Raw genomic sequence first — 15942 nt, 5'->3', positions numbered from 1 at the left:
CAACAATAACGTTGTCATATAGGCCACTATTTGATTTGCAAAGAAAAGAATGGTAAGTTGTGCAAAGCCAGTCAAGACACAGCAATACTGAATAGGTGCCATACTCTGCAGGTATGAATACAGACATTTACAAATGCCGTGTACGGGAATGCAAAAGATGATTTGAAACATCAATATCTAGTGGTTTCTGAAGAGCAGGATGCCAAGAGTAAGAAAGTTTCTTAGGTGCAGTGACCTTTAAAAAGCAAACATCAGTCAGTGAATACCTCTGGGGCACAAAATCGGATTGCTCACATTCTAAATGTCATTACAATATTATTCAGGAGGTACCACTATTACTGGCCAAACTGTGAGATGTACTACCAACAAGTGAGATGTACTATCAATTGTACAATATTTCACGGTATTCCAGGCCTCCTTTTTTGATGCACAACAGGCATGATGTACCGTATCTATGCAAAATCTAGACTCAGCTCTATTCATACAGTTTGCTTCACTTCCCCACAGGAACACATTTCAGATTTCAGTAGAAGGAAGATCGTGGGGGCAGAAGTGGGGAGGTCTAACGGTTTAAAATTCAAGATAGAAATTCAATACTGTGTTGTAGTCCTCTTAGTCTCACAATAATGTAATAGCAATATTATCAAAACAGGACAAATAGTCATCCACGGTGGGGTGGGGGAGGCAGAAAGATTTGTGTCTTTGTCAAACATATTTAGTATACAGGACACTTCACATGTTTATAGTAAGTGCCAATGAATACAACCAATGAGTAGGCCAAAAATAGAGATTCTCCCAAGCCATGTGGTCAGAAACACTAGGAGAAGTTGCTGCCCCCTTCCCTGTCCTCTAAATGGTACTCCTGCTTCCCTACCCACACCCCTCAGTTTTTGGATTTCCACATGCACTTTCAAAGAGATTCTCTTTTGACTTGGGTTCTTCCAATTTGTACACACTCGGTCAGTGGAGGCTGGTGACTTCGATGTCAGTGAGATGGTGAATCGCCTCTGTGTTTCAGTCAGAATCAGTCAGAACTTTAAAGGAGCTATCCAATGTGTGGGCCATGGATAGTTTCTCTAGAGTCCTGCCTGTTTCTGACTGAAACCTGGAGAGGATTCACCACTCCACTGACATTGGAGCCACCAGCCTCCACTGTACTAAGTAGGACAGCCAAGGGTGATCAGAACACTGAATTGAATGGCATCCATGTCTAAGAAGAAGGAGGGATTTCTAGAGGTCTTGTTAAGAGCCGGTTAGATAAAACTGGGTATTTCGTTTATTTCACTATAACTAAAGCCATTTGTCCCAGTACTTGATGCTTTGAGTCCAACCTTCTATGATGCAGGAACAAAAGGGAAACTGAACAAACTAATTACTTATTTGCTTGTACGTACACGCCTAAAGTATTTTGTTTAATCTTTAGAACAGAATAAACGGTTCATCTGAGTTTTCCCTCTCTGAAGCTCAAAACCGTTTTTCTTCAGAAGCTTATCATGATGAGATGTTATTAATGACTTGAGCTAATGACCTAATGAACAAGCTGAAGACTTTCATACCGGAACAAATAATCATGATTGAAAGGGGGAAAAAAGTAATCTGAGCTCATTTCATCTTGATCAGTAGAACTGATTAGCATGTCAAAAATGGACAGCACGTGTACCGTTGTTGTTTTCTCATTCAAGGCACGCTGCCCACACATGCCCAACCCTTCATGGTTGCAGTTTTCTTGTGGAAATGTCACTTTTCCCTACAGCTCAAGCTACCTTATTTTGCATTCTTCATCTAGACTATCCCATGTGACTTAATTTGTGACATCAAACTCTTACCTGCACCAATTTGTGACCTTAAAAAAATGTTATTGGAAAACAGTAAAGGCTCCACATTTTTCTCGCTGTACATGTAGTCATTCATCCGGCTTTATGTTTTAATCAGCAAATCCTACAAAGGTTATCCCATCCCACACAGCAGGCTTGTTTAATTTTCAACAGCTTTTAGGAACTGGACTTCAGGAACACTTTGTTAATGCTTAGTTAATTCCACTGCTGCTTCTCTCAGCGTAAAAAAAAGAAAGAAAAAGAAGCAAATAGTATTGACTAAGCATTACGAATTTTGACTATGTGTTTTGTATTTTGACTCAATATCCCCATTCCCACACACAACTTAACAGTTTTGTTATTGTTTTTAAGTTATTTGGAGGCTATGATTTGCCCTGGTAATAATCAAAAAAATAACCCAAACCACCTGGTAACAACCCAAATGAAGTTCAAATATCCCATGCTATCTTTTAGGGTTATTTGAAGGTTGTTTAATCCTCAAAGTTAGTTTTGGGGGCATAGCTAAGCTCCTGTTGTCCAAGCTGGGAGGAACCTTATTCTTCATGCCTGTGTGTGAAGAATAAGGTCTCAGGAGGTGATGCATGTGGAAGGAGCTCAGGAGTTGGGTGTCATGCAAGGTGTGGAGTGACAGTGAGTGTGACAGTGGGGGCTCATATGAGGGACGGGCACCTGGAATTTGGTATCTGGGGGGGGATCACAGGTGGAAGCTTGTGCTCAGGGTGAGTGTCTACAGATGGTGGCTCAGGGTGGGAGCTCCAGGCTTTGGGTAGGTTTGGAGAGCAGTTGGGGGTGCTCATGCAAGGATCTGTGTGGTGAGCTTTCAGGGGTCACAAAACCCCATGAACTATCCCCCCCATACTCAAGCACCCAACCCTAGCCCCTTATCCCCTACCCCATATATCACCCCCCTGAGGCCCCATCCCAGACATCACCCCACTGAGGAATGAGCTTCCAATTCAGAGACCGAGTTACAACCCCTCCAATCTGTGCCTCCATCTGCCCTCCTCGAACCTAGAGCTTCCAACCAAGCTCTCCCCACCATGAACCCCCTCCTCTGATACCCACCCCCAGCATGAGCTCCAACCCCATTCCTAGCACAAGCCCCTGCCCAGCAGGCCCAGGCATGACTCCTCCACAAACTACTGTCCCTAACCAGAGCTCCAACCTCCAGACCTCTACCCAGGCATGAACTCTCACCCCCAAGCACCAACCCCCAGCATGAACTAGGTCTTGGAGGGGGGATCAGTTGTGATTACAATATTCTTCTTAGCAAATCCATTGGGGGGGGCAGCTGGTATATCCCCATGCTTAAATTTGGGGAAATCTTCCCAGTGTTGATAAACACCAGATTCTCCTCATGCCTTTATGGTCTTACATCTGTGCTGCAATACTTGTGGGGAGGCAAGAGTGTCTTAAAAACTTTCCTAACAAGACCTGTGCAGTGGCAAAACCAACGGTGTTTTTTGAGTTACATGACGGGGCAACTCTGACTTGGCATATATAATATCTCAGAGGTCCGAGCATTCAGGCTGTTGATTGATAGGCCCCAGAGCCCTGTGGTTCAACAGTCATGTGTCCACCCTAATGGGCTACTGGCCTTCTTTACTTGCCACACACGTGCTGGTTCCTTCGCCCAAAGTGTGTTGTGCTTTGAAAGGAGGCTGGTTGGAAAAATTATTTCCCAGTTCAACCATAACTCACAAATCACCACAGGTTTTGTCACTGATAAATACAATGATTTGGATCCAAATTAGGCACATACACATGGGCTGGTTGAAGTGGACGTTTCTTTACTATTATCCCCAAAATGCTACCATTGAGAGTCAGAATGGGGTGAGCAGTGGTGGAAGGGAAAAGGGGGTGATCCTGCAAAACTGAGCAGAGGCACTGATGAGCGCCAAGTCTGTAAATGCCTAGCTTTTTGCAACACCTTTCATCCCTGTGGAAAATTAAGAGGAGATTTTAAACTGGCAAGAGTGGGAAGATAAGGAGCTTCGTCAGAACTGACAAACTTTTAAAGAGTATTCAGCTTTTGTTTTTAAACTTGATTACATAACATTATCATTGTTTTCACACCACGGCCATTTCTTCTCCTAACATATGCCTTTCCAGAGTTGCAACAAGTAAGCCGAATTATCTTGCAGACAGAAGAAAAAACAGATGTTCCAATCAGAGTTTCACAGGCAATAGTAATAATTTAAATTTATTAGTTAATGATGTTTCTTAAATAGCTCTCTGCACTTCAAGGAACTGAGTGTGTTTATCTAGATCTAGCTGAAACGCCTTGAAATGCTAACTGGTGACCTCCCCTGTCAGCCTGCTTTGGAAGGGATATAAAGCTAATTACAATCATGACTGCCATTCACTTATTTATGCATTAATGAGCAAAAGAAATTACACTGAAGTCACTTGTTAGCATTCTAAATAGCATTATGCACAAAGCCGCTGCCTACAGAAGAAGATGCATAATTGCCATGCGTTTTAAACACCCATGGTAGGGAAGGGGGAAGAAAAAATGACTAATAAATACCACCTATTTCTCTCTCCAGAATTTCTCCTTTCAAGATAACAATAGTTCTGACCTCACCATCGCTCCAGTTTAATGAGGAAAGAATGACGATGTTAAAAACCAGACACAAAACATCTTGGAAAGAAGGCGAATAATAAGGGACGTGGTGTGAGGAATAATAGGGATAAGAAGCAGCTAGCTGTACACGTTAACGGTTTCTGTTCAGTTTGTTTGCCCTAGGTAACTGGAAATGAAGAGCATATAAAAGTGAGCAATGATACAATAAGTGAAAAGCTATCCCTTTCTTCCATCAACACATTGTCTTGCATTTTCCACCAGCTCCTTTATTTCACCTACTACAGATATCAGCTACAGACATTTTTGAGGTTCCTGATTGAAGAAAAACATTTACTGGCTAACAGATGCTAACAGATGCTGTAAAATGATGTATTTCTAACCCACTTTCTGTAAAAAGTCCATTCTCCTGGAACACAAAACGCAAATGTCATGCCCATGATACACTATTCAATATTAGCTTGAATGGAATAAATATGAATGATAAAATGGTAACAGTGGAAAGTTTAGTGCTTTAAAAATATGAACGCTTCCCGACACTGATAACTGAATTCTGTCCAGTTATTTGCCAACCTCAGTATTTGCCAACATTACATCATGATCAAAAACTCCAAAATAACCTTACTTTTGACAGTGGCTGTCCGGGTGCAGTTGTAAAGGATAGCGAGTTCCCCAAATACCTTTCCAGGCCCCATGGTGCAGAGTTTTACCCCTTCCTTTGTCACCTCAACCTTTCCATCTGTGGAAAAAGAACATAGGGGTTTTTTTTATCACCAATGTTTCATATTGTATAAAAATGTTCCTTAGCAGCATTCTTTAAACATGCATTTCTGGGAATTCCTTGCCTGGTGTTTGCAGATAAACGATAAATCGGAATTCTTTAGATGCACACTGCTCATTTGCTCCTGCTTGGCTTCTCCTGCCAGTGGCAGTAGCTAAACAAGCCAGGGGCTCTACATCCGTGGTTTGTTTAACATGATGTCGGAACCCGGAAGTCGGGTTTTCCTTCTCCTAACAAGCTAGTGTCCTAAATCAGGCTTTTTCTTGACTTATAACTCTGGCTTGTAAGGATAGCAACAAGCCAGAGCTCCAGGTTTGGTACATCAGGAGGGCATCTTGTTTGGAAAGGCTGGCTTATACAGTAATAAATCAACTTTTAAAACTCTGCTAAAGAATGGTGTCATTGGAATTCCAAGAGGGTATTTGACATTGACTTCCGAACGTGTTTTCTGAAAGCTCCTTAAGAAATAAAACGTTAACTTAGAGTGCACAGATCTTACAGATGAACCCTTTTAATTTACAATCATGATTCAGCTTGCCAAATTGCATGCCTATATAGTAATCTGAAGAACAACTTTTGCTCATTTTCAAAGGGGAAAAAATCCTAATCACTGAATACCTTCACCTATAACAAAGCAACTATTGTCAAAATAATTTATTTTGACCCATCACCATTACACAATTTGCATTTTTGCAGTAGCTTTACATTCCCCAAAATTGTAATTTACTTCAGTAAGTCCCTTTAAAAAAAAAAATCAACACCACTCACATATGTGTAGAAGGGGGCATTCCATATCAAGCTGAGGGAGGGAATAAGCCATGATCAATTTCTCTTCTTCAAAATGACATGAGATCCCAGGACATTTGTATGTGCTAGGCATGTTTAATGCCAAGGATCCCCAGGGACCCTCTTAACACACTTAATTTAGATTTGACATTGCTCATACAAGTCAACGCTTGATTACATGCAGTGGAGAGGGCACTGATACATTCACTTTAATTATTTTAATTAGTCACAGTTGTTTACTTTTGCTTTTCATGTTGTTGTTGTTTTACCCTCCTTCTTTTTGTCCTTCCTTTTTCCTTCCATGGAATCAATACTAGCTGAATGTTGGAGGTGCAGGGTGTGTTAGCTAATAAGATATCATAAGAAAGCAATGGAATGAATACAGTTTTTTTACTAAATACACACTGGTTGAGAAATGGTTTGATATTATCTTATGTAAGAATATGGTAGTGAAAAGCTTATTACTTGAGATCTACCAGACCGATTTTGCTCATTCTTGTTTTAAACTGAAGCTTGAGCAGTTACACATGCAAACATTTTTGAAGCTTTGAAAAAATTCAAAGCTCAAACTTTGGGCAGTTTGGAAAGGGAAGAGGAAAAGAAGTTGAGGAGAATGAGCTGAAAGGATACCAGAGAGAGAAGACAAAGAAATATCTTATGTCACGTGTTTTCATCCTCAAACATCAAGAAATGGTAAATAATATATTTTTTAAAAAAAAAACAAAACTTTTTTTGTTTTCACCTTTGCCGTTTACTTGTAGTATATTTCTTTTAAATGTGTAAAGTTGTTCAAGTTGTAAGGGAAACAAGGAAACATTTTTTTTAATCTAATCATTCTCATACTTCTACCCCTCATGGCAACACAGGATTTTCACAAGTATATAAGGAACAATATACCTAAGGCTAACTTCTATGATGCTACCAAAACGCATTATAAAAAGGGAAGTGAGTATTCATCAGCTAAACTAAAACCATCAGAAGTATTGATTTCTCTAAAGAAATTGTCTATCAAGGTAGCTTTCTTCTTTACTGTTGCTTTGGCATTTAATAGGAACAGGATTTTACACAGGGAGGATTTTGGAGATTCTGATTTGTAAAATGCTGAACGTACTGTGAATATTCTAGTTTTCTAACACCACAACCATATAATTAAAGGCAAGTTAATGATAGCAATAAAGCAAATAATACATTTATTGGTTATTGACAACACCAATGGTTAAAAATGCTGTTCAGTCAGGAAATGATCATTATTATGATGCCTATTTCCAGAGAAGTGGGCAAGATCGAACGAATCCCATCTGAGTTCCATGCTTCTATTTTTGCACCAGGACTTCCTTGATTTCTTCTTTGTACTGCAGCTTCTTACAACACATCTAAGGCCACGCTGGAGAATGTATTGACTTTTAAAAGCAGCTTTGAAGAGTCACTGGGTACCACAAAAACATTAGCACAGTGAATTTGCACGAAAGTGGTCTGAACATGTCACTGGGCCAATCTACACCAAGCAGGCTATAACACTTTAAAAACGGTGTGAAAACGGTATATGTAATGTGTCCAGGGCCTGAACAGTTGTCATAACCATTATAAACCATTATAAGCAGTAGGGTAGACGTGGCCACTGTGGATCCTAACGATCGTGCATAGGGCTTGAATTGTTAAATCACATGTTTAGAACCATTACAAACATTTGAGTCCTTCACCCAAAAGGTTCTTTCAGGGATCTCCAATATGCACAAATAACATCCGCACGTACAAAAGCTTCTCCACACAGTGCAGTATCAGGGATGGTCACACATGGGAATCTCCATCTGGGCCTGCGCTGAATGATGCTAGCCAATGCTTACTTGGAGGCTCGTGTGTGCATGGTAATTTGGCAAGCATTTCCCTACCTCTATGACTTACTGTGACAAAATGGTATTATATGTTATTGTTTCTTTGTGTACATTTAAGTGTTTATTCAGGGTTGGACTTGCTGCAGCCAATTCTTTTCTTTTTCAGGAAATGGTTAAGTGGGAGGGAAGTTAGAATGGTGAGCAGTGTGAATGGTCTTGTCTGATTGGTGGTTGATGAGAGAGAGAGAGAGAGAGAGAGAGAAAGAGAGAGGAGTGAAGTGACAATTTGGTAGTTAGTTAGAGAGTTAGTCAGGATTAGGAGTTAGTGAATGTAGGAGTGGGTTGGGTTTAGTAGAGGTTTGCATCAGGATAGTATTAGGAAAGTGGGGTTATTGATTTGGAGGTGGTTAGTATTCCCTGGGAGGTGAAGGGAGGTAGATTTATGTGGACAATTTAGAACAAACTTCAAGTGTCTTTTAAAATCTTTTACCTTATAAATAAAGTATACTTTTATTTCATTATTTCAACCATGTCTGCTCAGCCACTCGCGTTATTTCAGTTGGACAATACACATGCACACTCACACACAAGACAGTTTATTGTTCCCTCATTCTTTCAGAAGATAAAAAAATAGGGGCTGGCAGCGAAGGAGAGGCTTAAATAGATATCACAGAGGCTGGTGACGCCACACTTAAGATATAGTATGTCAATAGATCCTTTAGTCATTCAATGCATGAATAATGGACACAGGTGAGATGAAGGGCCATAGCAGCTGTCTCCACCCTGTCCCACAAACGTTAACTACATATTATACATTCATACTGAGCCTATGCATTTTGTGTGTGCTGAGGGATTTTGCACTGTAGTCAGAGTACATAATTTGGAAGGCAAGTCTCCTGACACCCCCTCTCTCTCACACAGTCACTATATATTGAATGCCTAAATATCCTCACAGTAAATCCTGATTATAGATATATGTATTTATATGAATCAAAAACTTCACCAGGGTTTTACTGTTCAGGCATTCAGTACATAGAGAGTGATTGTAAAACTAGTTTAAAAGCACTCCATTTAACCAGTTGCAAGTGTTAGAATTTGGAGTGCATTCATCTCTTAAAATATGCAACAAAAATAATGCCTGTGGGTAAAATAGCCTGCATTTCTGTATAAACAAAGTGTTAGAAAATCCCCATTAGCTTATTTATCACATACCATTCTCTCAGTTTCAAAAATATGTTACACCTGTCAGAAGTAAAACAACCAAAGTAGAACTGCTGTACGGCTGTTGCACAGTTGGGAGGAGAATTTCATTGCCAGCATCCATACATTAGCCTTTCCAAATAAACAACAGAATTTGTTTTTTATCTGGAACAACAGATAAATAACTCCTTTGTTTAAGACTACCAAAACAATGGAACAAATAAATATAGTCATTAACTCACTGGGTCAAGAGCCTGTAAGAATAATTTTGGACAACACAGGCCTGAGCAGCATTTACAGAAAGAACAAATAGCAATACAGTCAAAAACGACTAACAATGAGCATTTCCATTAAGGAAGATAATAGTGCCTATGTTAGAATCAATGTCCCAAGCAGAGTTGCCGCTGAATTTTGCCTATTGTGAAATGCTGAGGCAAATTTGAAGTTCTTGCTTGGCAAAACTTCCAAGGAATGTCAAAGAAAGCAAATCATTTTAACAGGACTAGATTCCTCCCCAAATTGATACCAGGTTTCACCTAAAGTGAAAATTTGAGGGTAAATTGGAATGTCCTTATAAAAGCCCTGCATATGCTGATTTCTGAACCTTAAAAGATGACTAATTCAAGTGTCTTGTCTATTTTGGCTGTTAGGAGTTACAGTAATGGAGGACAGCTGCACCTTCATTTCCGATTTGCTAGTTGCCTGGTTGGGTGTTCTGAGGGGCCTGCAAATATCATGGAAAGCAACATGTCTAATAATTTGAGTTTACACTCCATTTGGTGAAAGCTGCTGGATCCTTGCTTCTTGTCTCGATTCTCCTTGATCAATCTGAATGCAAGCCCTGAGCCTCAAAACCCCCATTTATTATTGGGGGGGCACACATTCTCTTGTGCTCCAGAATAAAAGAGAAAATAAGCTAAAGGCTGTTTTTGTGTTATGGTAAGAACATTTGGTACTTTTAGCACATAGAGTCCATCCAATTAAAAATTAAATAACATCCTTAGCTGAATTGCACTTGGATTTCTCCAATAAATTGGGCTATAAACTAAACAGCTCTATTGCAATGTTCCCATTTATTGTAAGGATATTTCCCCCTCCCAGTAATTAAATGATCATTTTCTGTTTCTTGTGAGCATGGGGATAAAAACAGATTAGCCCAACTCTAAGAATGTCAATCTCCATGTAATTCTTGTAACGGCCAATAATCTAATGGCTTATTACTAGCTTCCACTTTTGCTGCTTACACTTAATAGAGTTTTATGGAACCAAAAAACTTCTTCAGGCTATTTTAATTCAGAGGCACCTTCAACACTATATATCTTCTTAATTCTGGTGGGATTTAAAAGTTTAAACATTTGTTGTTGTCAGCACTTTAGGGTTGAACTTCTCTACTTATAAAATACAACATTAGATGAAGTCTATCAGCTATCACTTGCTTGATTGATGACTGACAACCATGTCTTCCCATTTTTGCAAAACAAACGAACAAACAAAACATCATTCCCACATAGACCCTGTTCAGATGACGTGCTAAGCGTTTTGAGCTAAACATTATGGCTTAGCGTGTTGTGTGAACCTTGACTTAGCATGTCGTGTGAACATGCTCACTAGCTATTATTTACTGCAAAAGTGTTAGCAGCCTAACCATGACTTAGTGTGTTGTCTGAACAGGCCCACACTCTGATCTGAGTGAAGCCTTACTCCGAATGCTGCTTCCGAGTTCAGAGAAGGGACAGGGCCTTATTTTTTTTTTTAGTAATGGCACCCTCACTGGATTTCCCTTCTGAAGGAAGTTCTTCAGTCTCTATTGCTTTAACACTTTGGAAGCTAGCTAAGGCATGTTTATCTTAGGAGAAATTTGATAGAACTAGCAATAATAAATCTTTTGAGAAGTATTTTATGCTATTTTTATAACCATTTATTTTTCTTACTGCACTTTTGGATTTTATTGTACTTGTTTGTGCTTGGTTTTGTTATGTTTTATAGTTTTAACATAAACCACCCTAAGTCCTCTGTTGAACTATGCAGTATATTTGTAATTTTTTAAAAAAAAAGAAAATTCATGGCGTGCCGGCAGGCCACCAATCACAGCTTTAGGGTTGTGTTATGCTTGGCCGCTCACAAATTATGCAGGCCTTCTGTCAAGTTTTATTGCAAATCAGGATGATATCATACAATAATGTAGCATTAGAGAATTCTTAATTCCCTGAAGGATTATTGTAAATAAATTTTACAAAAAAGTTAAAAGTACCTACGAATTCACAGAAGTTAAGCCAAGTGTCCTGGATCTAACGTCTGTGCCTTAGAGCAAAGTAGATTACTTTACAAGACATGGGTAACAACTATGTCTCCCCCACCCCCATTTCTCACTCTTGTGTAATAGCATGGCCCTGATTCTGGGTCAGGACCCTAGGATGGTGGGGTAGAAGGGGGAGCTTTAACCCTGGACTAGGACTGGATTGCGGGGGGCTGCAATTTGTATTGCAAAACAGTGATCTATTAATGTAAGCGGCTCACTATTTTGTAATCTAAATTGTTGGCGTGGGTCCCCTGATCTCAGTCAGCCGGGGGTGTGTGTGTTAATGCCACCATACCGCTCATGTTAGGATCTTGACCTGAATTCACTCTTCTTGTGTTTATACCAGAGTAAAAATGGAAAATAATGCTGCTTTGGCCGCCAGAAGCAGTGAACATATTTGGCAATCTCATATATTGCACTTGGTTACAGCTTAAGTCTGTTTTGGTGCCTGAATGAATTTGTAAGTGCCTAAATAATGATTTATTTATTTATTAAAAAGAATGTCTTCGTTGATGTTTATTTTGAAAAGCATCATCGTTATAATCCTTACATCAACCCAACAAGCTATGCAGAATGACAGGAACAAGGCAGATGCAAGCAATTTAATGAAGCAAAGTTACAGCAAGAATGACCATTAGGCACCAACCGTTTAATGCAGTACAGATGCAAAGTTATCATATCGGTATGTGTAGAGTGTCTTTCCCACATTACTGAGTAACCACATCTTCACCACACTTAATATCCAGGACTAGGAGGTGTAATGGGCTCCAAGACAGCTGGTACCTCTCGGAAGTACTTAAGTACTAACATTTTAAAAATGGTTTAAAAGTCATTGCACCTACAAAATGTCAATCCAATCTCTGCGTATGCAACAATTTGTAGGTTCTTCTCTGCCCCAGAGCCTAAATTGTGCAAGTGCTCCAATCTCTTTGCAACACTAGAACTGAACATTAAAATATGCAAAGTAACAGGACAATAATGTGTAGAGTATGTTTGCTGCATCTCCAAAATAATCGCTGTCTGTCTTCTCCCCCACCAGAACTTCGAACAGTGTCTCCTTGCCGGTGTGAGCCTTGGCACTTTGCTTCTTAGAAATGGGGGGAGGGATCCTTCTCCATGCAAAGAAGGAAGGAAAACGGTGTGACATTACACAAGGCAGTCCCATATTTGCATTGCCAACACTTCAACCCTCATGAGATGCACATTCAAGGGATTCATTCACAAGGGAGTTCCCTCCCACTATCCTTTGTAGTCTCAATCAAGACAGGGAAGGAATTAGAAATGTTTAATCCCTTAAGGCACATTTTTTAAAGCTTGAGTTTTCAATTTTTTGTTTATTTGTTTGCCCCACTTTGCTCAGCTTTTATATTAGGATATGCAATGTTCAATCATATTTTCCACTATGGAAACTAATTCCTTATGACTATAGATTCATATACAAACAATACACACACACACACAACATGCAAGCACTTCTCTCATTCAGATTCCCTCTCTCTTGCACACATGCTCACACCACACCCATTCACTACATACACTCAACACTACTCAACACTACACTACACTACACTACACTACACTACACTACACTACACTACCCCACATTAGGGATGTACGGATAGTGTAAAATCTGTTCCATCTGTGTTTCACGGATTGTCAGGCACCTTTGGTTCTGCCATCCAGCCCTTGACGGAATCAGATTTTTTTGTTTCCAGATTTGGGCAAATTTGCATTTGCAAAAATACACAATTTCCTCCAAAATGTGCAAATTCCCCCCAAATGCACATATTCATGCTGTAGCCTATGGGAGAAAAGTGCATTTTTGGCCATTATTGTTATTATTATTGTGTATTTTTCTATGACAAAATTTGTATAAAATTCCCAAAGGGGAAAAGCTGGTCTGCTGTGGAATCTGTGGGTCGGATTCATAAAAATCCAAACTCATTTGGTTCCATTGCAGATTTCTTTGACATCCCTACCCAACACACAGATACAACACTACTTCTTCTCCATAACCTACCAGCTTCAGCACTTAAAGTCTCCTTAGTCTGGTGGCAGGCAAATTTGTTTACCACATTTTTGGACAGATTTAAAGGGGAAAGAGAGTCTGTTGAAGTATGGGGAAAGTAAGGGACATGTTTAGGGGGGAGGTGCAAAGAGGGAGGAAATACAAAAAAGGGAAATGTTTTAAATTGCTTTATCTTGGCATTTCCCAATGGATTTGCCTGATCTTTGTCCAGTTGATGGGGCTCAATGTACCTATTTTAGTTTCAACAAACTGTCTGAATTTTAAAACCATTTAGGAAATGGTGGCACTATAGCATCTCTATATTAACCATAATGTATTAACTATTGTAGTTGTATAATTAAGCACTGCTACTCTGAAAAATCTATTTTGTTTTAACATTGTTAAAGCACTCTAAAACCTATAGCCTAATAAAGATAGCAGAGTTAAAACATGAAGATCCCTTGAAATAATCACAATTCAAAGTTGAAATCTTTTTATTTTTACATGTAAAACACTGTTTGAAAAAGATATGGACCAATAGTCTAAGCTAATATAAATCTTATGAACTCCACCTCCTATGTATGCACTGAGGATCATATGTTTGAATAATACTTCCACCTTAAAATCTCCTTGCATGTGCAAAGCTCACAAATCAGAATACTAAGTGTAGCTTCTATGTGTAGCTTTCTCCACTATGTCCCAGTAGATTCTACAAACATTCCTGACAAGCCTATCTAGTTTCATTCTCTGAAATGTGCTCATGACACCTCCTGTAACTGGTATGGCCTCCTTCCCAATGGCCATATCAGGTTGGGGAAGGCTGTCCTAGACCTGTGGGAATGAAGAGAGTCTCAGGATGTTGAAAAAATATTTAGCCTTTTTTCTTTGATGTAGCCCAAAGCATTTCAGCCCTGATTCGTTGGGCCTTTTTAGACCTATTCCTGGATATGTTCCTCTCAGGACCTCCAGCAAAACACTAAGGACACTTGGATTCCCGTTGCACATTATTTCCGAAACTTCTTCCACTTTGTAAAAAGGTACCTTTAGGTTGCCTCCATTTTCATTTCCTCATCCATCATTAATACTTAAGCAGGAATTGAGAAGTCCAATGAAGTTTCAAAACCATTTCAAATTTGGTATGTTGAGTTCACTTAAGAAAACTTAAAGGCGCACACAGTCTCTGGGGCCTGAAACTTTTAAGAGGTAACAATTCCTGAATTTGAGCCCCAAAGCTATATTATTGAAGGTTACACAAAGCTGAGATCTACCCTTATGAAGTCTAGAGGGCGAAAAAAGATTCAAAATATATAAAGGCAACAGGAGAGCTGAGCCTCAAAATCTGCAAGTAGCTGCCTGGGGCACATAACGGAAGATTGACAGTATCTGGAAATATATATGTGCAGTTAAAATGGTCTTGCTAGGTGAAAAATTCTAGTGCAAAGCCCAGATGAGAAGTCTTAGCTTGCTGAAGAGAGAGGTGAAGAAAAGTATTTGGGTGACAGCAAAACACTTTGAATAATGACTGTATTAGAAGCAGAATTAAAAGCACTTAAACTAAGGGCCTTGCTAGACCTACCACATAATCCGGTGGGGAGTAGGGGCTACGGCGCACTACAGCTAGCGCGCGCCGTTGCCCTTTTCCAGACATAACACGCGACTGGGCAAGGGAAAGCCCCGTCGTGTCTGGCATTTTTTCCCCCCTTAAAGGGCCATGTGTGCAGGAGCGCACCTCCGAGAAAGGTAGGTTTTTTTAAAAAAAATAAAGGGTCCCCCGCTCCCCCTGCCCCTGATTTCCCCCCCACACACAATATCTGATGTCCCCCCTGCCCGCTCGCTCACCCATTCTCCCCCCATCTGCCATGCCCTGTCCCTGTCCTTCTTCCCCCGTCCGCCATGCCCGTCCCCATCCTTCTTCCCTCCGTCTGCCATACCCGTCCCCATCCTTCTTCCCCCCGTCTGCCATACCCGTCCCCCATCCTTCTTCCCCATCTGCCATGCCCATCCCCATCCTTCTTCCCCCGTCTGCCATACCCATCCCCGCTCGCCATGCCCGCCCCCTGCCCGCTCGTCATGCCCGCCCCCTGCCTGCTCATCATGCCCGCTCATCATGCCCGTCCCCCGTCCCCGCTCGTCATGCCTGCCCCCTGCCTGCTCGTCATGCCCGCCCCCTGCCTGCTCATCATGCCCGCTCATCATGCCTGTCCCCCGTCCCCGCTCGCCATGCCCGCCCCCTGCCCGCTCGTCATGCCCGCCCCCTGCCTGCTCATCATGCCCGCTCATCATGCCCGTCCCCCGTCCCCGCTCGTCATGCCTGCCCCCTGCCTGCTCGTCATGTCCAATGCCCTCTCCACACGCCCCCGGCCGTGATTTCCCCCCCCCCCCCGGCCTGATGGGACCAGCACTCCTATGAGCGCTGTGCCCAGTCCGTGGCTTTTCCCGACTACTCGTGAGTAAGTGAGCAGCTAGGAAAAGACAAGGACCCTGCTACACCTTCCGCAGCCCCGGCCTCAGGCCGGGGCTGCGGAGAAGCCGGGCTATAACCGCATCCGGTTATCTCGGGTTAAGGGAGGACTTAGCCCAGCCTGACCCCGGGATCCCCTGTGCATCTGGATACACA

The 15942-nt window shown here is 41.1% G+C and overlaps 1 protein-coding gene across 1 annotated transcript in view; it reads right to left on the bottom strand.

Moving 5' to 3' along the window:
- PRKG1 (protein kinase cGMP-dependent 1) overlaps positions 1 to 15942 on the bottom strand; it is a 705793-nt gene that overhangs the window by 443141 nt on the left and 246710 nt on the right. Inside the window, exon 3 of the mRNA XM_063132952.1 lies at positions 5045 to 5158. Within this exon, the coding sequence (XP_062989022.1) occupies positions 5045 to 5158 (114 nt within the window). The remainder of the gene's footprint in view (positions 1 to 5044; positions 5159 to 15942) is intronic.

The sequence above is a fragment of the Elgaria multicarinata genome, chromosome 8 (genome assembly GCF_023053635.1).
Source record: "Elgaria multicarinata webbii isolate HBS135686 ecotype San Diego chromosome 8, rElgMul1.1.pri, whole genome shotgun sequence".
Lineage (NCBI taxonomy): Eukaryota > Metazoa > Chordata > Lepidosauria > Squamata > Anguidae > Elgaria > Elgaria multicarinata.
The sequence above is the reverse complement of the archived record's forward strand: the minus strand, read 5'-3'. Positions and strand labels throughout refer to the sequence as shown.